The sequence below is a fragment of the Hemiscyllium ocellatum genome, chromosome 4 (genome assembly GCF_020745735.1).
Source record: "Hemiscyllium ocellatum isolate sHemOce1 chromosome 4, sHemOce1.pat.X.cur, whole genome shotgun sequence".
Classification (NCBI taxonomy): Eukaryota; Metazoa; Chordata; class Chondrichthyes; order Orectolobiformes; family Hemiscylliidae; genus Hemiscyllium; species Hemiscyllium ocellatum.
The window spans coordinates 139,668,009-139,690,841 of record NC_083404.1 but is presented as its reverse complement, the minus strand read 5'-3'; the positions used below and the strand labels follow the sequence as shown (position 1 = coordinate 139,690,841).

The window sequence follows — 22,833 nt, the reverse complement described above, 5'->3', positions numbered from 1 at the left end:
TCCCTAGTTGCCCCTTGTGCAGGTGGGGGGAGCTGCCTTCTTGAACTACTGCAGTCCATGCGCTTTAGGTAGACCCACGACACCCTTACACAGGGGATTCCAGGATTTTGACCCAGTAATACTGAAGAAACGGCGATATATTTCCAAGTGAGGACCGTGGGTTGCTGAGAGAGGAATAGCAGCGGGTAGTGTTCCCCTGTATCTGTTGTCCTTGTCTTTCTAGATGGAAGTGGTTGTGGGATGGAAGGATGTTAAGACCTTGGAGGATGGGCACAGTGGACATTTATCAGAATGTGGGTCGAGAGCGTGGTGCTGGAAAAGCATAGCAGGTCAGGCAACATCACAGAAGCAGGACGATCGATGTTTGGGGCATAAGCCCTTCATCAGGAACTTTTTGCCCGAAATGTTGACTCTCCTGCCTCTTGGATGCTGCCTGACCTGCTGTGCTTTTCCAGCAACACACTCTCGACTCTGATCTCCAGCATCTGCAGTCCTCAGTCTCTTCCAATTTATCAAACTGTTCCTAAGCTGAAGAGGCTTCAGGGAATTTCAAGAGAGGGAAGAAGATTGTATTGTTCCCCTACAGCAGAGGAGAGAGGAAATTTGCTCAGGATTATGAGGGGCTTCGATAAGGTAAACCTGTTACTATTGGCAGAAGGATCAGTAATCAGAGACTGAAGCGCAGCTGGCAAAATGTGAATTGAGATGTTCTTTTAAATAAATGCATAGAGTTTTGACGATCTGAAATGCACTGCCTGAAAACTCATCATGCTTCTATCAGTCAGTACCTCTCATGCAAAATCTCCTAAGTACCTTTTGGAAATACTGTAGCACGTAGCCCTCAAACTGTTGGCAGGACTGAAACAGTATTTGTCCAGTTAAATACAGCTGCCACTGAACACAAAGTTTCCTGCAGTCACAGCCAACATTAAATCACTGATCATACAGGTACTTTCAGAGAATATTTTTAGAAATGTCTCACATGTGGTTGGAGCTGGAATGGAGGAGGAAACTGGTAGCTTTCTACAGTGCGGGCAAGATACAAACACAGGCAACAGCTGCTGTCATTCCGAAGTGGTTTTGCAAACAGGCAGCAGCTGGAAGATTGTGACAGTGACAAGGTGGGACTTGATCATCTGTCGGCACCAGACAGGCAACTCAAACACTACAACCCCATGGATTATTTGCTGAAGCATCTACTAAGCAGCAGCTGTATTTGTCTGAACAAACACAGCTTTCAATCCTCCAAACAACTCAGTTACAAAAGACATATTATAAACTTCTCAATTCCAACATATATTTTAACAGAGTTTTGACTGGTTCTGGTGCTGTCACTTTAAGAGGTTATTTTGTCCTCTATATTTTTAAACAGAGGTTGTAAGGCAGAGGTGTTAATCGGTCTCTAAGGAAGTCAATAATTTGAGGTCTTGGGAATTTTTTTTCAAATGTTGGCACAATGGAAGCTGCCCGAGTGTGGCTAGCCTGGTCAGGCAGAGCTATCTAGTTTTCTTTAGATTTTAGGTTTAGCTTGAAGAAGCAGCTTTTGGGTTCTAAAATAAAAGAGTTGGAAGCTTCAGTGAATGTTTCCAAGCTGCAATTCTCTCTAAATTTTCTCTTGAAATTTTTTCATCCAGGATTGGAGATCAGCATGCGAGAATCTGTGTCAAAATTCGACTTTTTGCCAAGGGATGTGTTTATGGGATGTTACTGAAATGGAACAGCTAATTAGTAATAGTTACTGTACCTATTATTCGATTAAGTTTTCCAATGGTTAAATTATTATTCTTTCTTTTGTTTGTATTTTAACTATAGTGTTAAATAAATTGTGTTTTGCTTAATGTCAAGTAGTTTGACCAATTGCATCACATGGTACTTCACATCTATCTTTAATATAAGAAAAAGTTAGGGTCTAGGCTACCTTCTTAAAATATTTTGAGGGGTTCTGGTCTGGTCCATAACCATACATTATTGTGTGATGGACAGTCTGAGCCCACACTCAGTGGAGTTTAGGAAATTGAATTGTGATCTTATTGAATCATATATGATCTGGTTGGGATCTGACAGACTGGATGTTGAGAGGATGCTCCTCTTATGGAGGAGCCGAGTGTTGTACAAGGATTTCAGGAACCTGGAGTAACTTTGCAATGATGTTACAGAGCTGCACATCACTGAGCATAAATAGTATAGCGTGGGTGGAGTTAGAACAGAAACTATAATGTGAAACTAGGCAAAATTATAAACTACACTACATTAGACTAGAACTTTCAAGACTCTCAAGAACACCTTGGCATGAATACACAAAGAATATAGATTAGTCCATATCTAATGTAACTATTAGATCAGAGTCTGATATATCAATAATGACCATGTATAATGCTATTTCATATTAATGTATCATAAATAGCACTACTTTAAAGGCTAAGACTAAACGGTTCTTAACTTTGCCCTCTTCATGGTCAGTCTGTCTTGAACCCAAACTCAGTGTGGCATCAAACCACATAACAAGACATGCAAGCTGGGAGTACAGTTTAAAAACTAAGGGGTCTCCCATTTAGGGTGGAGAGAAAGATACATTTTATCGCTCAGAGTTATAGGTTATAGTTATGGAATTCTGTTCCCAGAGAGCGGTGCAGGCTGAAAAGTTCAATATTTTTCAGCCAGGGGTTGGATAGACTCTGGACTAAAGAGAGACTCAAAGTTATTGGAGGGGGGCACAAACGTCCAATCAAGGTTACAAACAGATCAGCCAGGAACTTACTGAATGGCTAGGCAGACTCAAATGGCTGAATGGTCTATTTCTGCTCCTAATTGGTACTTTATTGTTATGATACTATGCAACAAAGAGAAGCCATTTGTTGTTTTGTCTCTTTGCTGGCTTTTTAACAGCTCATTCCTTCTGCTCTTACTCCACAGCCCAAGGAAATATACCTATTCAAACATTTCACAAATTTCCTTTTGAAAGTTTCCACTGAAGCTGTATCGTCCACCCTTTAGACAATATGTTCCAGATCACAACAATTCAGTGTAGTTAAAAAAAACTTCTCCAGGTTTGTATAATGACCTTGTTTTCAAATGCTATGTCTTTCATGAAATCCTGGATCTTCTGTGACCCTCTTTAAAATCTCTTATCCCTAACTTGCCTTGCTGCCAATGTTAATAACTTGCTTCAAAGGACATGGACCAAAGGCAGGCTTAGGGTTTAGTTAAGTTTTGGAAATCTGGTTGGCTTGGACAGGTTGGACCGCAGGGTTTGTATTTATGCTATAAGACTCTATGATACTACCTCCAAAGACTAACATACATGAACCTGCAGCTCCCTCTGTTCTTTAAACAAGAGGTTAACTTGCGTATCGGGAGCTGATTGCTCACAGAAGTTCAAATGTTGGCTTCAGTCATAGAGTCATACAGCACAGAAACAGCCCCTTCAGTCCAACCAGTCCGTCCTGAACATAATCCCAAACTAGTCCCATCTGTGTGGGCCATGTCCCTCCAAACCTTACCTATTCATGTACTTATCCATATGTCCTTTAAATGTTGTAGTTATACCCACATCTACCATGAGGAGAAAGTGAGGTCTGCAGATGCTGGAGATCAGAGCTGAAAATGTGTTGCTGGAAAAGCGCAGCAGGTCAGGCAGCATCCAAGGAATAGGAGATTCGAAAGAAACGTCGAATCTCCTGTTCCTTGGATGCTGCCTGACCTGCTGTGCTTTTCCAGCAACACATTTTCAGCCCACATCTACCATTCCTCATGAAGTTCATTCCACACACAAACCATCCTCTGAGTAAAATAATTTGTCCCGCATGTCTTTTTAAATCTCTCTCCTCTCACCTTAAAAATGTGACCCATGGTCTTACTTCACTGATGTTCACTTCTGAACAAGACAGACCAATGGAAGTTTTCATAGTGTCATCTACAGCACACAAGGAGGCCATTTGGCCCATTGGGTCACTCATCTGGCATCTGTCCCTCACTAGACTGAGATCAATTCATTTACAAATATGATGAGAGGACTATTGTTGGTCCATGACTGAACTCACCTAACTTCAGTACCATCTGAAAAATCAGACCACCTCTATCTCTCAACACAGATGAGCTATACTACTGTCACTAAGGAGCTCCTTTCAATCTATGCTTTTTCAACATGGCTCAGTGGGCAACAGTCATCCCTGTGTGAGGATATGGTGGCACTGAACGTATTGACAAGGTTGACTCTGGGGATGAAAGGGCTGTTGTACAGGGAGTAGTTGAATACCTTTAGGCTTGTACGTGTTAGAGTTCAGAAGAATGAGGGGATTATCTGACCGAGGTATATAAAATGCTAAAGGGGATTGATAAGATGGACGTTGAACAGATTGTCCCGCAAGGGGGACAGTCTCGAACAAGAGGGCATGGATATAGAATGAGGGGAGGTAGGTTCAAGGCTGAGATGAAGAGAAACTATTTATCTCAGAGGGTGGTGAATCTGTGGTGTACACTGCCCCAGAGTGCAGTGGAGGCAGAATCCATCAACAGATTCAATAAATAGATATGTTTCTGATGTAAAGTGGGATGAAGAGCTATGGGCAGCAGGCAGAAGAGTGGAGTTTAGAGCAGACAAGATTAGGCATGATCATGTTAATTGTCAAAGGGCTGAAATACCTACTCTCGCTCCTAATTCCTAGGTTCCTATCTCTTCTGCAACCTTATCAATGTCAAGATGTGCCTGAAGCAGGAGAGCAGAGTGTAAGGAGTTGTCCCGCTGTAGCAAAAAATAAAATCTCAGCTTTTGGAGGACTCTGGGCACCACACTTTCAGAAGCACGTAAAGTCTTTGCAGACAGTGATTTATCAGAACAATACCAGGAATGAGAGACTTCACTTAATGTGGCGAAGGTGAAGTGATAGAAGGTGTTCATAAAAGGTGTTTGAAATGATGATGGATTCTGATTGCTTCTCCTTACTTCATTTGCTTCCAGTGGTAAGAGGATCCCTAACCAGAGTGACGTAGTGGTAGACAAGCTGAATGGCTGACCCCCCGCTTCAATTTCTAATTGAATGTAAGAACCAGGAGCTGGAGTAGGCCATTTGACCTCCTGAAGCCTGCTCCACTATTTGATACGATCATGAGTGATCGCATCTCGGCTTCAACTCCACTTCATCTATCTGCTTTCTTCAACCAGTTACTAATTAAAGTTTACTCTTTGTCGCCCACCCAACGCACGCGTGGTAGTGATTTCCACAGATTCACGACCCTTTGGAGAGAAGTAAGTCCCCCTCATCCAAAGATGTGCAGTGAATTGGCCATGTTAAATTGCCCATACTGTTAGGTGCATTAGCCAGAGGGAAAATGGGTCTGGGTGGGCTGCTCTTCGGAGGGTCGGTGTGGACTTGTTGGGCCGAAGGGCCTGTTTCCACACTGTAGGGAATCTAATCTAATCGAATCTAATCTAATCTCTGTATTAAATCTGCCTCCCTCCACCGTTATCCTAAAGCTATGAACCACTCAGGACAAAAATGGGAGAAAGATAGCCTGCAGGCAAACTCTAAGTCAGCAGTTCTGAAGAAAATAAAGGCCAACACAAGAGTTTAATGAAATTTGAAACATACTGAGCTAATGGGCAGTGGTGAAAGCTTCCAACATATTATTTTCAAATGCAGTGCTACAGCTATCCAACAGAGGGAGCTGCCGTGCAAACAGATCATCGCAGTATCAGCACACCAGGCCTCCTGGTGGCGTCAACATCAGTGACGTCTCTTTGTAAATGGGGAACAACTATCTATCATAGAATCCTTAGCATGGAAGCAGGCCATTCAGCCCATCCAGTTCACACTGACCCTCCAAAGACCATTCCATCCATCTTTAGTTAGTTATTAAGGTGTGGGCACCACTGAGCAGACCAGCCATTGTTACTCATCCCTAATTGCCCCTGAACTCAGCACCCTTTGTAAACCACTTTAGAAGATAGTTTAGGGGAAGCTATGGCCTAGTGGGGGGGCAAGGGGGCGAGGAGGAAAGGGGGTGGGGGGGAGGGGGAGAGGTGGGGAGTAGGGGTGGGGGGAAGGTAGCAAAGAATACAATGGGTGAATGGGGATGGGGACGAAGGTGATAAGTCAGAGAGGAGGGTGGAGTGGATAGATGGAAAAGAAGATAGGCAGGTAGGACAGGTCATGGGGACAGTGCTGAGCTGGAAGGTTGGAACTGGAGTGAGGTGGAGGAAGGGGAAATGAGGAAACTGTTGAAGTTCACATCGATGCCCTGGGGTTGAAGTGTTCCGAGGCGGAAGATGAGGCGTTCTTCCTCCAGGCGCCTGGTGGTGAGGGAGCGGCGGTGAAGGAGGCCCAGGACCTCCATGTCCTTGGCAGAGTGGGAGGGAGAGTTGAAATGTTGGGCCACAGGGCAGTGTAGTTGATTGGTGCGTTGTCCCAAAGATGTTCCCTAAAGCGCTCTGCTAGGAGGCATCCAATCTTCCCAATGTAGACCACAAATCCATTGTCAATTGTCGAAAAAATGCATCCGGTTCACTCATGTCCTTAAGGGAAGGAAATCTGCCGTCCATAACCAGGTCTGGCCTACATGTGACTCCAGGCCCAAAGCAAAGTGATTGACTCGCCACTGCCCTCTGAAATAGCCTAGTAAGCCAGTCAGTTCAGAGGCAACTAGGGATGGGCAATAAATCAGGCCAGCCAGTGATACCCATGCCCCACGAGTGACAAAAAACATTGTTAAATGTCAACCACATTGCTGTGGGTCTGGAGTCCCATGTTGGCCAGACTGGGTAAGGATGGCAGATTTCCTGCCCTAAAATGAAGTGAACCAGATGGCATTTTCACAACAACTGGTAATAGTTTTGTGGCCACCAATATAAAAGTCAGCTTTTAATTCAAGATTTTATTAACTGAATTAATAACCAATGTTTATGTTCCACCAGGACCACTCAGCTCCTGACTGTGATAACAGCTTCAATCCAAACATATGAAAAAACTGTGACTCCAAAGGTGAGGTGAGAGTGACAGCTCTTGATATCAAGGCTACATTTGACTGGGTGTGGCACCGAGGAACTCTAGCAACACTGGAATTAATAGGAGCAAACTCTCCGCTAGTTGGAATATGGAGTCATAGAGATGTACAGCACAGCAACAGACCCTTTGGTCCAACCCGTCCATCCCAACCCAATCTAGTCTCACCTGCCAGCACCCAGCCCATATCCCTCCAAACCCTTCCTATTCATATACCCATCCAGATGCCTCTTAAATGTTGCAATTGCATATCTGGCACAGAGGACAATGGTTGTGGTTGTTCGAGGTCAGTCATCCCAACTCCAGGAGCTCCTCAGGATAGTGTTCTAGGCCCAACCATCTTCAGCTGCTTCATAATGACCCTTTGTCATAAGGTCAAAAGTGAAGATGTTCTTGCCCATCCCTAGTTGCCCTGGCAAAGATATGACATAGATATAGAATCCCAACAGTATGGAAACAGACCCTTCGGCCCAATAAGTCCACACCAACCCTCCGAAGAGTAAGCCACCCAGACCCATTCCCCTGCATTTACCCCTGACTAATGCACCTAATCTACATACCCTGAACACTACGGGCAATTTAGCATGACCAATTCACCTAATCTGCACATCTTTGGATTGTGGAAGGAAACTGTGCAGCACCCACACAGACATGGGGGGAACTTGCAAACTCCACACAAACAAACAGTCACCCGAGGCAGGAATCGAACCCAGGTCCCTGGCGATGTGAGGCAGCAGTGCTAACCACTGAGCCACCGCCCCACCCCAGATGGTTGCTGCTTTCTTGAACCGCTGCAGTCATTGGAGTGTCAGAAAACTCTCAACATCATTAGAGAGTGAATTCCAGGTTTTTGACTCAGCAACAGCGTCGGAGACCGAGGGGTAATCTCATCGAGGTTTACAAAATCATGCGGGGCAAGGATGGGGCAAAGACTTTTTCCTGGAGTGGGGGAGTCCCAAGTGTAAGGTGAGAGGGGAAAGATTTAAAAGGGGCCTGAGGGGTAGCTTTTTCACACAGAGGGTGGTACATGTATAGAATGATCTGCCAGAGGAAGTGGTGGAGGCTGGTACAATTACAACATTTAAAAGGCATCTGGGAGGGTATATGAACAGGAAGGATTTAGAGGGACACAGGCCATATGCTGGCAAACAGGACTGGGTCAGATTTGGATGTCTAGGCGATGCGAACGAGTTGGACCAAAGGGTCTGTTTCTCTATGACTGTTTGACTCCATGACAGTGAAGGATGATGAGTGGCTTACAAGGGAACTTACAGAAGTGGTATTCCCATGTATCTGTTGGTATTCCCAAGTGGTATTCCCATGTATCTGTTGGTATTCCCAAGTGGTATTCCCATGTATCTGTTGCCCACGTCCTTATTAATGTAATTGTTGTGAGTATCAGAGGTGTAGTTGCCATACTGTTTACAAACAAATATCGAGTCATACAAAATTAAGGATTGGGACTGAAGTTGGGCATTTGGCCCCTTGGGCCTGTTCTGCCATTCCTCATGCTCACAAATTTGGAAATATATTGCCTGTCTTTCAGTGTTCTTGGGTCAAAATCCTAACTGAGTACAGCTCCAACAACATGCGAGAAGCTTGCCACCATCCAGGACAAAGCAGCTCTCTTAATTGGCACCACAACCACAAACAGCCATTCCCTCCACCGCCGACGCTCAGTAGCAGCAGTGTGTACCATCTACAAGATGCACAGTGCAGTGATTCAAAACACACCTGAAATGACTCCTGAAGAGACTCAACAGATGCTAAATTTTCATCTTCATCGTCATCACTGAACTGATCGGGGGAGCAGTAGTGAGTGCTGTAGGCAGAATGTTCTTCTATTGACTGAAGCCATTTCTAGAAACAAAACAGAAAAGAAATTCCAGAATCAGCTGGTCAAAGTAAATAAGATAGTGAAATGTCAGTCGCTGGAAGGATACAAAAATTACCAAACACAGGAAAAATCAATCATACAATACAAGGCTATTAAATTTACAAAATAGGTGCTTCATTAAAATGGTCACAGCTTCATTATAATTATGCAAATGTACCTTGCATATTTTTTAAACAGACATCTATATGCATGTGGGCAAAAGTGAGGACTGCAGATGGTGGAAACCAGAGTCTAGATTAGAGTGGTGCTGGAAAAGCACAGCAGGTCAGGCAGCATCCGAGGAGCAGGAGAATCAATGTTTCGGGCAAAAGCCCTTCATCAGGAATCGATTTTCCTGCTCCTCGGATGTTGCCTGACCTGCTGTGCTATTCCAGCACCATTCTAGTCTAACTGCATGTGGTCTAGTTATATTAATCGATAAGCAATCCAGAGACCTAGATAGATTAGACTGGCTGGAGCTGTCTTCCTGGGTGGGAGCTGTCGGAAATCCAAAATCATGAGGAGTCTGGACACAACAGAGAGGAAGAAACTGTTCCCACCAATTGAAGGGTTGAGAAACAGGACACCGATTTAAAAATAATTAGCAAAACCTATTTTGCGAAGATTTTTGCCTTTTACCCAGTGAGTGGATAGAGTCTGGAATGCAATGCCTGAGTCTATGGTGGAGGTAGGTTACACTGTGGCTTACAAACTGGAACTGGCAAAGCAGCAGAAGGGAAGACATCTGCTTGAGCTGCAGGGAAAGAGCAGGGGAGGGGGACAAGCTAGGGTGCAGAGTGCTGGCACAGGCTCGATGGGCCAAATGGCCGTTTCACGCACTGTAACCATTCCATGAACTACCACCTAGATGCTCGCTCACATTGTCATAACCTCCAAGGCTTGGGACCAAGAGCTGGGAAGTGGGCTTTGTGAAGTCAGATCTTCATTGACCAGTACAGATATGATGGGCTAAATGGCCTCCTTCTATGCTGTGCACTTCTGTTTTGATTGCATTGCAATGAATCTTGAAACATTTTTATAACCAGCACCATCAGCTAAAATATTAAAGTGACAGCTTGCATTTATTTGGCGTCTTTCACGATCCACAGCCGCTGAGGCTTTCCTAAAGTGCAATCACATTATTGTACCACAGGAAATAGTACAACCAATGTGCACACACAAGACCCTACAACAGGAACGTTATACTGACCAGGTAACCTGATATTGCTGATTAAAAACAAAATGCTGGAAATCGCTAACAGGTCAGGCAGCAAATGTAGACAGTGAAACAGAGTTTAGGAGGAAAATATCACATGAGCAGCACATACGATGGCTAAGTGAGATATTCTCACAAGTTAACCAGGGGTTCATGTGGAGGGAGCGTGTTCGGCCGCAGGGAGGAGGAGAAAGGACAGGTGACATCTCACCTGTAATTGCTAACTGGGAGGTGTCACAGGGACAGGCATCACAGAGTCTGCTGGTGATATCGGATTAGATCAGGATGTGACAGAAGGAATGCCCCCTGAGGGTTGCTGACGGGGGAGGGGAGGGTGTGTTTGCTGATGGGGAGGGTGATGTGTTTATTGACGGGGGAGGGGGGTGATGTGTTTATTGATGGGGGAGGGGGGTGATGTGTTTACTGATGGGGAGGGTGGGGCTGATGTGTTTACTGACAGGGGAGTGATGTGTTTGCTGATGGGGGGGTGGTGGGGTGGGGGGGATGTGTTTGCTAACAGGATCGAGTTGGCGATGACGGAAATGGCAGGTGATTTGTTGAGTCGGGAGGTGGAAGGTGAAGACGAGGGAAACACTACTATTTCTGAAAGGCAGAGGGCAGAAATTCAGAGAGAGCATGGAAATGACTGAAGGCCTTACAGACCAGACGTCCACACAATGCTACATCTCACTAACCTCATGGACTGAGGAAGCTGTAACCAATAGACATTAACTCCATATCGGATTACTCACTTTACTTGTTTGAGCAGGAACACCTTTCAGATGCACTTTAAAGATGTGGATACTGTCATCAAAGCACTTGATTGAAAGGACTCTCTCCTCTGCACCTTTAACCTTGGTGATAAAACGTTTCAAAGATGAGAAATCTGTAGAAGACAACTAAAATTCAACACATTATCTCGGTCCGAAATTTCCAAATGTGAATCGGCACGAGGGGAGGAATAGACCCCTTGGCCCATCGAGGCTGTTCCAGAAATCAATACAATCCTGGTTGATCCTGGGCATCAACTCTCTCACACACTCCCCTATCCCTCACACCACCAAGAGATCAAAGATCTGGGTGTTCCAGTATTTGTTATATCCAACCACGGAGCATCCATAATCCTCATGGTCATGGAATTCCCAAACATGTGAAGAAATTATTTTTCGACTCAGTCCTAAATCATTTTCCCTTCCTTCCCTGACCGTGCTCCCAAAGCAGCGGCAAAAGGCCATTTGGCCCATTGAACCTGCTGTGAATGAGAAAAACATTTCCACGCAGTGAATGGTCAGGATCTGGAATCCACACCCTTACAGAGTGTGATGGAGGCAGGTTCAGACGAGGCTTTCAAGATGGAATTGGATAAACACCAGAAGGGGAAAACAAAAGACCCACAAGATACTGGAAATCAGAAACAAAAACAGCTGGTGGGCCGGTTAGGATTTGGTGCTTTCACTGCCGTGGCCTGGGTTCGATTCCTGGTCAGGGAAGGTGCTTTACAATTCTGGTCTCCTTCCTATCGGAAGGATGTTGTGAAACTTGAAAGGGTTCAGAAAAGATTTACAAGGATGTTGCCAGGGATGGAGGGTTTGAGCTACAGGGAGAGGCTGAACAGGCTGGGGCTGTTTTCCCTGGAGTGGAGGCTGAGGGGTGACCTTATAGAGATTTACAAAATTATGAGGGGCATGGATAGGGCAGATAGGCAAATTGCTGTCAAAAACTTCACCTGAAGGAGCAGCGCACTGAAAGTTTGTGATGACAAATAAACCTGCTGGACTATAACCTGGTGTCATGTGAATTCAGAATCTGAAAAAATTCAGTAGTTGTGGTTCTGCTCGCCGAGCTGGAAGTTTTTGCTGCAAACGTTTCGTTCCCTGGCTAGGGAACATCATCAGTGCTGTTGGAGCCTCGTGTGAAGCGCTGCTTTGATGTTTCTTCCGGTATTTATATTGGTTTGTTCTTGCCGCTTCCAGGTGTCAGTTTCAGCTGTAGTGATTTGTATGCGGGGTCCAGGTCGATGTGTCTGTTCTTGCCGTTTCCAGGTGTCAGTTTCAGCTGCAGTGATTTGTATGTGGGGTCCAGGTCCATGTGTCTGTTGATGGAGACGGAAACGGCAAGAACAACCATCAACAGACACATCGACCTGGACCCCACATACAAATCACTGCAGCTGAAACTGACACCCGGAAGCGGCAAGAACAAACCAATATAAATACCGGAAGAAACATCAAAGCAGCGCTTCACACGAGGCTCCAACAGCACTGATGATGTTCCCTAGCCAGGGAACGAAACGTTTGCAGCAAAAACTTCCAGCTCGGCGAGCAGAACCACAACAACGGATACCCGAGCTACAAATCTTCAATCAGATTTTAAAATTCAGTAGGTTTGGCAACAGGGCTACTTGGAAAGGCAAGGGAGTGGGACTTGCTAGAGAGCCTCCTACTGTTCCATGCTGTGACCATTCTGACATTCAAAGGCAACAATTGAACAGATCTTACTGTACAAACAGCTTGTGTTAGATTCTTGCAACCTTGTCGGTAAACATCAGCTTTCGCATCTGACCTTCAATGGGAGAAAGAGAGAGGGAGAGTGAGTGTGAGGGGGATGTGGGAGGAATCGGAATCTTTGTCCTACTGGCACAGAGGTGTAGCTTTCTCACTCCTCATATCACATAAATGTAATCTATTCACACTTACTGATTGTGAAACCAGGACAATACTCCGCGTTCCAAAACCACCCAAACCATATTCCAGCCAAAAAACCGGGTACGCTAGAAAAACAAAATAGATGGGAATTATTGTAAAAGAAGATCAGGATTTCCTAATCATTTTAGCTGGAGGTGCACTAATACTAGAAAGCAGAAACAAAAATACAAAATACTGAAATTAAAATATTCTATATTGGGAAAACTCAGGCAGCAGCTTTGGAGAAAAACACCAAGGTTAACATTAAGTTACAATGATTTTTCAGGACTGCAAAATGACCTGGACTTATGAAGGATCATTGACCTAAAACGTTAACTGATTGTCTTCACAAACACATCCTGACCTGCTCGATTTGGCAACAATACCGCAGAGTTCCAGCAGAGGGCGGAAACAGTGTATTCATGAGGATAGGCAACACAGCCTCCGTTTGTAGGTATTTCCCACCTAAGCTGTTCAGAAATGTTACTACATACCTGTGGAGAAGTTGGGATTTGAACCCCAGCCCCCTAGCTCAGAGGGAAGGGAACTACCATTCCACCACAACAGCCCTAACTTAGCTCTTTGAGTAAAGAAAGTTAATTAACAAGGTAAAAGTGAGGACTGCAGATGTTGGAAATCAGAGCCTAGATCAGAGTGTTGCTGGAAAAGCACAGCAGGTCAGGCAGCATCCGAGGAGCAGGAAAATCAACATTTCGGGCAAAAGCCCTTCATCAGGAATGAAGAAGGGCTATTGCCCGAAACATCGATTTTCCTGCTCCTCGGATGCTGCCTGATTTGCTGTGCTTTTCCAGCACCAAGATTAATTAACAATCTAACTGAAGGGTTTAAGGTGATTTAAAGGGGTTTCCGGGGTCAATTGAAAGAAACTATTTGCTCTGGTAGTGGGTGGCCGGGGAAAGGAGTCCAGAACTTTCAAATCTCAGCCAGGCTGTAGAGGGTGGCAGCAACGAGTCTGTCCTCACACAGAGGCAAAGGGAAAACCTGCAGCTCTCTGCTCTGAAGCCAGAAGTCAACGTGACCTTAGGTAAGGATCTGAGCGATAGAGACAGTTCAGGGGTTAGCACTGCTGCGTCTCCAGATGATTCCAGCCTCGGGTGGAGTCTGCACATCCTCCCAGTGTCTGTGCGGGTTTTTTCCGGGTGCTCCGGTTTCCTCCCACAGTCTAGGTCAGGTGGATTGGCCATGCTAAGTCGCCCATGATGTCCAGGAATATATAGGCTAGGTGGGTTAGCCATGGAAAAGGCAGGGTTTTAGGGATAAGGTGGGGGTAGATCTGGGTGGGATACCTTTTGGAGGTTGGGTGTGGACCCAATGGGCTGAATGGGCTGCTTCCAAACTGTAGGGATTCTGCGATTCTGAAGTAGAGAATCAGGCACGATCTTGGTGGACATGAAAATAAACTAGAGAAGTTTAAAGGCGTCTTCCTGTTCTGTTGTTCCCCATGGGTCTTAATCTCAGTCGCTCGGTCTCTCTTTCTCTTCTCCGTCTCAGTCTCCCTCTCCTCGGTACAGCCCTGTCGTCCTAGGGGACAATGGCAACTTTATCTTTTTTGTTAAAGAAACCTGCACATCCTTTCTGTAATGAAGTGACCAGGACTGCTCACAGTGCTCAGGTTGTGGTCTAGCTAACAATTTTGACAGTTCAAAGATAACAAGCAAAATTGTTCCGCCTCGGAACCCTTCAACCCCAGGGCATCAATGTGGACTTCACCAGTTTCCTCATTTCCCCTCCCCTCATCTTACCCCAGTTCCAACCTTCCAGCTCAGCACCGTCCCCATGACCTGTGCTACCTGCCTATCTTCCTTCCCACCTATCCAGTCCACCCTCCTCTCTGACCTATCGCCTCCATCCCCACCCCCATTCACTTATTGAACTCCTTGCTACCTTCTCCCCAGCCCTACCCCCTCCCATTTCTCTCTCCACACTGGAGGCTTCCTGCCTCTGCTCCTGCTGAAGGGCTTTTGCCCGAAACGTCGATTTTCCTGCTCCTCGGATGCTGCCTGACCTGCTGTGCTTTTCCAGCACCACTCTGATCCAAGTAAAAGATGGGTGCAGCAGTAGGTCACTTGGCCTTTCAAACACGCTCCGCCATTCATGACGCATCACTTTATCCTGTTGACATCAGTGGATGTGTCAGGTGGACAAAAAATGACGCCTATAATTCACTATGGGGGCAATGAATTTGGGGAGGTCCACTAAGGCAAAGGAATACCCAATAAGGGGGTGAATACTGAGGTGCAGAAAAGATGAGGGACTTCTGAGTGAATTAGATTAGATTACTTACAGTGTGGAAACAGGCCCTTCGGCCCAACAAGTCCACACCGATCCGCTGAAGCACAACCCACCCATACCCCTACATTTACCCCTTACCTAACACTACGGGCAATTTAGCATGGCCAATTTACCTGACCCGCACATCTTTGTGACTGTGGGAGGAACCCGGAGGAAACCCACGCAGACACGGGGAGAACGTGCAAACTCCACACAGTCAGTCGTCTGAGTCGGGAATTGAACCCGGGTCTCTGGCGCTGTGAGGCACTGTGCCACCGAGCCGCCCAAAATGTCAGCAGATTCCTTAAGGCAGTAGGACAGGATAAAATCTTTTGTTTGTGTTATCCTTGAACTGTATAAATCATTAGCTAGACCACAACCTGAGCACTGTGAGCAGTCTTGGTCACTTCATTACAGAAAGGATGTGCAGGGTTTCTTTAACAAAAGGTAAGGGTTGCCAGTGCCTCCAAACTATAGCTGTGCTCCACACCGTCGACTCAAATGGCTACTTTTTGTAGCAACCCAGGCCTTTCCTCTTGTCCCCTACACGTTTACACCACAAAAACCTCTTAGATTGCAACCTCCTAGACTACTTGATGTCTCTAACTACTTTACATGTACCTTTATTTGTCACGTGGTCACTGCTGTAAGCATAGGGAACACAGCACAGTTTTCGTTCCATCACAGGCTGTAAACACCACTGTCCAAACCAGAATTTATTGCCCTTTTAACTTAGGAGATAGTGGGCTCCCTTCTTTAACCGCTGCAGTCCATGTGCTGCAGGTAGACCCACAATCTCCCCTAGGGAGGGAATTCCAGGATTTTTTTTTTGAAGATTAGTTACAGTGTGGAAACAGGCCCTTCGGCCCAACAAGTCCACACCGACCCGCCAAAGCGCAACCCACCCAGACCCATTCCCCTACATTTACCCCCTCACCTAACACTACGGGCAATTTAGAATGGCCAACTCACCGAATCCAATTTTGACCCAGCGACACTGAAGTAATGGTGACATATTTCCAAGTCAGGATGGTGAGTGGCTTGGAGGGGTACGTGCAGGGGGTGGGGTTCCCCTGTAGCTGCTATGCTCATCATTCTAAATGGAAGTAGACATGGGTTGAGGAGCCTTGGTGATTTTCTGCAGCGCATCTTATAGGTGGTACACACTGTTGCCACTGAGCGTTGGTGGTGGAGGGCGTGAATGCGGTGCCAATCCAGTGGGCTGCTTTGTCCTGGATGGTGTTGAGCTTCTTGACTGTTGTTGGAGCTGCCCCCATCCAGGCAAATGGGGAGTATTCCATCACACTCCTGACTCGTGCCTTGTAGATGGTGGACAGGCTTTGGGGAGTCAGGAGTTACTCGCTGTAGGATTCCTCGACTCTGACCTGCTCCTGTAGCCAAAGTGTTTCTGTGATGAGTCCAGTCAACTTCCCATCACTGATAAACCCAAGGGACATCAAATGATGGTCACACCGGTGAATGTCAAGGGGAGGGGGGCTGGTCTCTTCTTGCAGATTATCATTGTCTAGCATTTGAGTGGTGTGAATGCTAACTGCCACTTCTCAGCCCACTGACATTTACATTTGATATTTCAGGGAGGAGTTGATGGCCTAGTGGTATTATGGCTAGATTAATAATCCAGAAAACATGATAATGCTCGAGCAACCTGGATTTGAATTCAATAAAAATCTAAAATTAAGAGTCTAATCAACAACCATTGCTGATTATCATGAAAACCCATGTGGTTCACTAACGTGGGAGGAAACTGCAGTCCTTACCTTGTCTGATCTACATGTGACTCCAGACTCACTGCAATGTGGGTGACTCTTAACTGCCCTCTGGGCAATTAGGGATGGGCACTAAATGCTTCAGGTAAAAAATGAGGTCTGCAGATGCTGGAGATCACAGCTGAAAATGTGTTGCTGGTTAAAGCACAGCAGGTCAGGCAGCATCCAAGGAACAGGAAATTCGACGTTTCGGGCATAAGCTGCTGTGCTTTAACCAGCAACACATTTTCAGCTGGGCACTAAATGCTGCCTGGCTAGTGGTGCCCAGATCACAACAAACAAATCAGGACCATCCCCAAACAGTCCTCTCCCATTCAAGCAGAATGACGTTCAACTCTTTAATAATTTGACACAAAGTTTTGAGTCGAGGGGAATAAAACAGCCTCAACATTTTAAAATTTAAGCACAACAGCCTTTTGATTTATATTTTTAACTCTTGCACACAGATGAGAAAATGGAAATTCATTACAAGATCTCACTGAGACATGGGCCATGTCTAGAAATTATCCTCCTCACTCCACAGCCCTGCAGCCACACCTATCCCCACAAAGCCCTGCCTGAATTTTATTCCAGGGGAGGATTGCTTCTTTCAATTGAGCTACGGTGAATCCATCAAAACGTACAAATTGTCTCTCACACACAGGAAAAGCTGTCACCTTAAGAAGCGGTCCTTCAAATCTGTGCACCTTTTTGTACATCCCCTACAAAGAACAATGAATTTGCAATTAGTTGTGCTATTTGACCTCGCAATATTAAAGAAAATACCTCTTAAAACAACTGTTTCAGATATTTCTAAGGACGAGTCATTGGACTCGAAATGTTAACTCTGCTTTTGTTCCACAGATGCTGCCAGACCTGCTGAGTTTGGCTGGAAATTTCTGGTTTTGTCTCAGATTTATACACTTAATGGTAAGATCCTGGTGAGTGTTGCTGAACAAAGAGACCTTGGAGTGCAGGTTCATAGCTCCTTGCAGGTGGAGTCACAAGTAGATAGGGTAGTGGAGAAAGTGTTTGGTCTGCTTTCCTTTATTGGACAGAGCATTGAGTATAGGAGTAGGGAGGTCATGTTGCAGGACATTGGTTAGGCCATTTTTTGAATATTGCGTGCAATTCCCTGATGCAGGAAGGATGTTGGGAAACTTGAAAGGGTTCAGAAAAGATTTATGAGGATGCTTCCACAGTTGGAGGGTTTGAGCTACAAGGAGAGGTTGAACAGGCTGGGGCTGTTTTCCCTGGAGCGTCGGAGGCTGAGGGGTGACCTTACAAAGGTTTATAATGGGCATGGATAGGGTGAATAGACAACGTCTTTTCCCCAGAGTAGAGGAAAACAAAACTAGAGGACACAGGTTTAAGGTGAAAGGGAAAAGATTTAAAAGGGACCCGAGAGGCAACTTTTTCATGCAGCGGGTGGTACGTGTATGGAATGAGCTGCCAGAGGATGTGGTGGAGGCTGGTACAGTTGCAACATTTAAAAAGGATCTGGATGGGTACATGATGGGTATACGAATAGGAAGGGTTTAGAAGGATATGGGCAAATGGGAATAGATTAATGTAGGATATCTGGTCGGCATGGACAAGTTGGACTGACGGGTCTGTTTCCGTGCTATGCATCTCTATGACTGTGCACTTTGGAAAGTTCTGCTGGTAATTCATTGTTTTAACATCTCAAAGTTATTGTTAAAGGTATCAAAGCAGAATCGTAGAATTATCACAGAATGTGAGGAGACCATTTGACCCATCAAGTCTGTGCCAGCTCTTTGAAAAGAATATTATTACTAGGAATCTCCTTGGAAAAACCCATCTGGTTCATGAATGTCCCTTAGGGAGGGACATCTGTCTGGCCTACATGGGACTCCAGACACATCAGTTTGGTTTTTAACTGCCCTCTAAAATGGCTGGCAATTATACTCAAGAAAGTGTCTCACCACCACCTTCTCAAGGGCAAGTAGGGATGGCAGATAAATAATAGTCTCTGGTTGATCATGTCTCAATCACATTTTTTAAGCAGATCATCACGTTATGTAATAAAAATTGTTAATTATGACAGTATCTAGTGTGTGTGCGTGTGTGTGTGTGTTCAATACTGTGTCTTTCCAAAGACATGTTAAACGAAGGTCCCTTTGGGACTCTCAGGGAGATGTCAAAGCTCTCACTGGAAGAGCAGCAGAGGTGTGAACAATCCTGGCGAGAATATTCATGAAGTGAGAGAGTGACAAAGCTCAAAAGAGGAAGGAAAAATGAGGGGGAAAAAAAGGTTTGCATTTACATAGCTCCTTCCACATCCATATGACACCCCAGTGCAGGTTTCAGCCAAGAAACACTTTTGAAGTATACCCACTGTAATACAGTAGTGAACACAGCAAACAAAATAGGCTCACAAAACAAGAGAGTGTTTCCCCTTGTCTGGGGCCAGAGGGAATAATCTCAGAGTAAGGGGCTGCCCATTTAAGACAGAGACAAGGAGGCATTTCTTCTCTAGAGGGCAGAGATTCTGTGGAACTTTTTGTTTTAAACTGCAGAGGCTGGGTCATTGTGTATATTCCAGGTTGAGATACACAGATTTTTAATCAGTAAAGGAATCAAGGGTTACAGGGAGAAAGGCAGGAGGGTGCAGTCAAGCAGTTTCAGTTCAGCCACAATCTCATTGATTCACACTCAATGGGCTGAATGGTCTCCTTTTGCTATTACACCTTATTGTCCTAACAATGTGGTGCCAGACCATCTGCTTTAGCTCTGTCAACCAAGGGACATATATTTACCACAGAATCAGGGTTGACCCTGGGATGATAACACAGCCTACTATTTTCACACCGCCGACCTCAGGAGAGTTCCTCGAGTTATACAGACTAAAACAGGTTCTACTAACAGATTTCCAGGATGGACGGACACACCTTGCTTGATTTTCCACTGAGGATTTGTCTGATTTCCGTCCCTCGAGCCAGATCCAATGGTACTTGGTCTATCAAAGAAAATAGACGAGTGATTAGAAGATTCTGTCACTTTAGATTAACGCGTGCAGCAGTGAGTACCCATCGGGGGCAGGTGTCCTAGAGTACTTTCTCTGGCAGCTCATTCAATACTCACCACCCTCTGCAAGAAAAAATTACCCTTCCGGTCCTTTTTAAATCTTTCCCATCTCACTTTAAGCCTGTGCCCTCTAGTTTTGAACTCCCATACACTAGAGAACAAAGACTTTGGCTATTCCCCCTATCCATGTCCTTCATGATTTTATACAGTCAACCAACCCAACCACCCCGTGGCTCAACACTTTAATTCCCCCTCCCACTCCACCGAGGACATGCAGGTCCTTGGACTCCTCCACCGGCAGAACATAACACGACGGCTGGAGGAGGAGTGCCTCATCTTCCGCCTGGGAACCCTCCAACCACAAGGTATGAATTCAGATTTCTCCAGTTCCCTCATTTCCCCTCCCCCCACCTTGTCTCAGTCGGTTCCCTCAACTCAGCACCGCCTTCCTAACCTGCAATCTTCTTCCTGACCTCTCCGCCCCCACCCCACTCCGCCCTATCACCCTCACCTTGACCTCCTTCCACCTATCACATCTCCATCGCCCCTCCCCCCTACCTTTTATCTTAGCCTGCCTGGCACCCTCTTCTCATTCCTGATGAAGGGCTTGTGCCCGAAACGTCGAATTTCCTGTTCCTTGGATGCTGCCTAACCTGCTGTGCTTTAACCAGCAACACATTTTCAACTTTATACAGTTACCCTTAACCTCCAACACTGTTGCTGGTTCAGTGGAGAGTGCAGGAGGGCATGCCGGCACTGGGTGTCTCACTAGTGAAGCTACTAAACAGGAGTACTTGCATGCCAAGTAGTATAAGCAGCGAGTGAAAGACAGAGCTACGCAATCCCACAACCAACAGATCAGATCTAAGCTCTGCAGAGTTGCCATATCCAGTCACAAACTAAACAACTCCACAAATATTCCCATCCTCAATGACGGAACAGCCCAGCACATTGCAAAAAAGATAAGCATTCGCAATAATTTTCAGCCAGAAATGCTGGGAGGACGATCCATCTCGGCCTTCCCCAGCGCTCCCCGGTATCTCAGATACCAGTCTTCAGCCGACCCAATTCACTCCATGTGACACAGTCGTAGAGCACAACTCTATCTTGCCAACCAGGTATCCTAAACTGAACTCTCGCCCCATTTGCCTGCAGTTGGTCCATATCCCTCTAAACCTTCTCTATCCACATACCTGTCCAAATTTCTTTTGAATGTTGTAATTGTATTCGCCTCTACATTTCCTCTGACAGCTCATTACTGTGTGTGAAAAACGTGTCCCTCAGGTCACTTGTAAATCTTTCCCCTCTCACCTTGAACCTATGCCTTCTAGTTCTGGACTCCCTTACCCTGGGAAAAAGACTTTGGCTTTCTCTGTTCCCCTGATGATTTTATAAACTTCTGTAAGGTCACCCCTCAGCTGCCGACACTCCGGGGAAAACAGCCCCAGCCTATCTAGCTTCTCTTTATAACTCAAACCCTCCAGTCCTAGCAACATCCTTGCAAATTTTTTCAGTACCCTTTCCAGTTTAACAACAGCCCTCCTGTAGAAGGGCAACCAGAAATGAACACAATATTCTAAGCATGGTGTCACCAATGTCTTGGTATCAAGAAACAGTTGGAGACACTGAATACTGGACAGGCCATAGGCCCTGACAATGTTCTGGCACTAGTACTAAAGACTTGTGCTCCAGAACTTGCTACTCTATTAGCCAAGCTCTTGCAGTACAATAACAACACGGACATCTTACCTGACAGTACGGAAAATTGCCTGGTATATCTTGTACACAAAAAGCAGAAAAAATCCAACCCATCCAGTAACTGCCCCATCAGTCTACTCTTGATCATCAGTGAAGTGATGGGAGGTGTCACCAACAGGGCTATCAAGCAGCAGCTGCTCAGCAATAACCTGCTCAGTGACGCCCAGTTTGGGTTCCCCCAGGGCCACTCAGCTCCTGACCTCATTACAGCCTTGGGTCAAACATGGACAGAAGAGCTGAATCCCTGAGGGGAGAGGAGAGTGACAGCCCTTGACGTCAAGGCTGCATTCGACCGAGTGTGGCATCAAGGAGCCCTGGTAAAACTGGACTCAAAGGGAGTAAGAGACAAACACTCTGCGGGTTAGAGTCATACCTGGCACAGAGGAAGATGGTGGTGGTTGTTGCGAGGTCAGTCACCTCAGCAGGAGTTCCTCAAGGTAATGTCCAGGGCCCACCAACTTCAGCTGCTTCATCAATGACCTTCCCTCCATCGTAAGGTCAGAAGATGATTGGCTTGCCGATAATTACACAATGTTCAGCACAGTTTGTGTCTCCTCAGAGACTGAAGCCAAATGCAACAAAATATGGACAATATCCAGACCTCAGCTGACAAGTGGCAAGTGACAATTACACCACACAAATGCCAGGCTATAACCTTCTCCAATAAGAGACCATCTAACCACCGCCCCTTGACATTCACTGAATCCTCCCTCTATCAACATGCTGGGGGTTGCTATTGATGAGACACTGAATTAGACTCACCACATAAACACAGTGTCTCCAAGAGCAGGTCAGATGTTAGGAATCCTGCAGCGAGTGACCCACCTCCAGCCTCCCCAAAGCCTGTCCACCATCTACAAGGCACAAGTCAGGAGTGATGGAATACACCCCACTTGCCTGGATAAGAGCAACTCCAATAACACTCAAGAAGCTCGACACCATCCAGGACAAAGCAGCCATTTTGATCAGCACCACATTCATAAACATCAACTCCCTCTATCACCAACACTCAGTAGCAGCTGTGTGTACTATCTGCAAGATGCACTGCAGAAATTCACCAAAGATCCTTAGACAGAACTTTCTAAATCTGTGATCACTTCTATCTAGAAGGAGAAGGGCAGATACATGGGAAACACCACCACCTTCAGGTTCCCCTCCAAGCCAATCACTGTCCTGACCTGGAAATATATCACCG

The 22,833-nt window shown here is 45.8% G+C and overlaps 1 protein-coding gene across 3 annotated transcripts in view; it reads right to left on the bottom strand.

Annotated features, from left to right (window-relative positions):
* The window catches only part of osbpl1a (oxysterol binding protein-like 1A), a 217,741-nt gene that overhangs the window by 157,428 nt on the left and 37,480 nt on the right, over nt 1-22,833 (bottom strand). For all 3 annotated transcript variants that reach the window (XM_060823911.1, XM_060823912.1, XM_060823913.1), the window contains exons 8-13: nt 19,745-19,812; nt 17,510-17,554; nt 12,787-12,860; nt 12,589-12,652; nt 10,843-10,944; nt 8,733-8,858 (exon numbers count right to left, since the gene is read on the bottom strand). In XM_060823911.1, the coding sequence (XP_060679894.1) occupies nt 8,733-8,858; nt 10,843-10,944; nt 12,589-12,652; nt 12,787-12,860; nt 17,510-17,554; nt 19,745-19,812 (479 nt within the window). The remainder of the gene's footprint in view (nt 1-8,732; nt 8,859-10,842; nt 10,945-12,588; nt 12,653-12,786; nt 12,861-17,509; nt 17,555-19,744; nt 19,813-22,833) is intronic.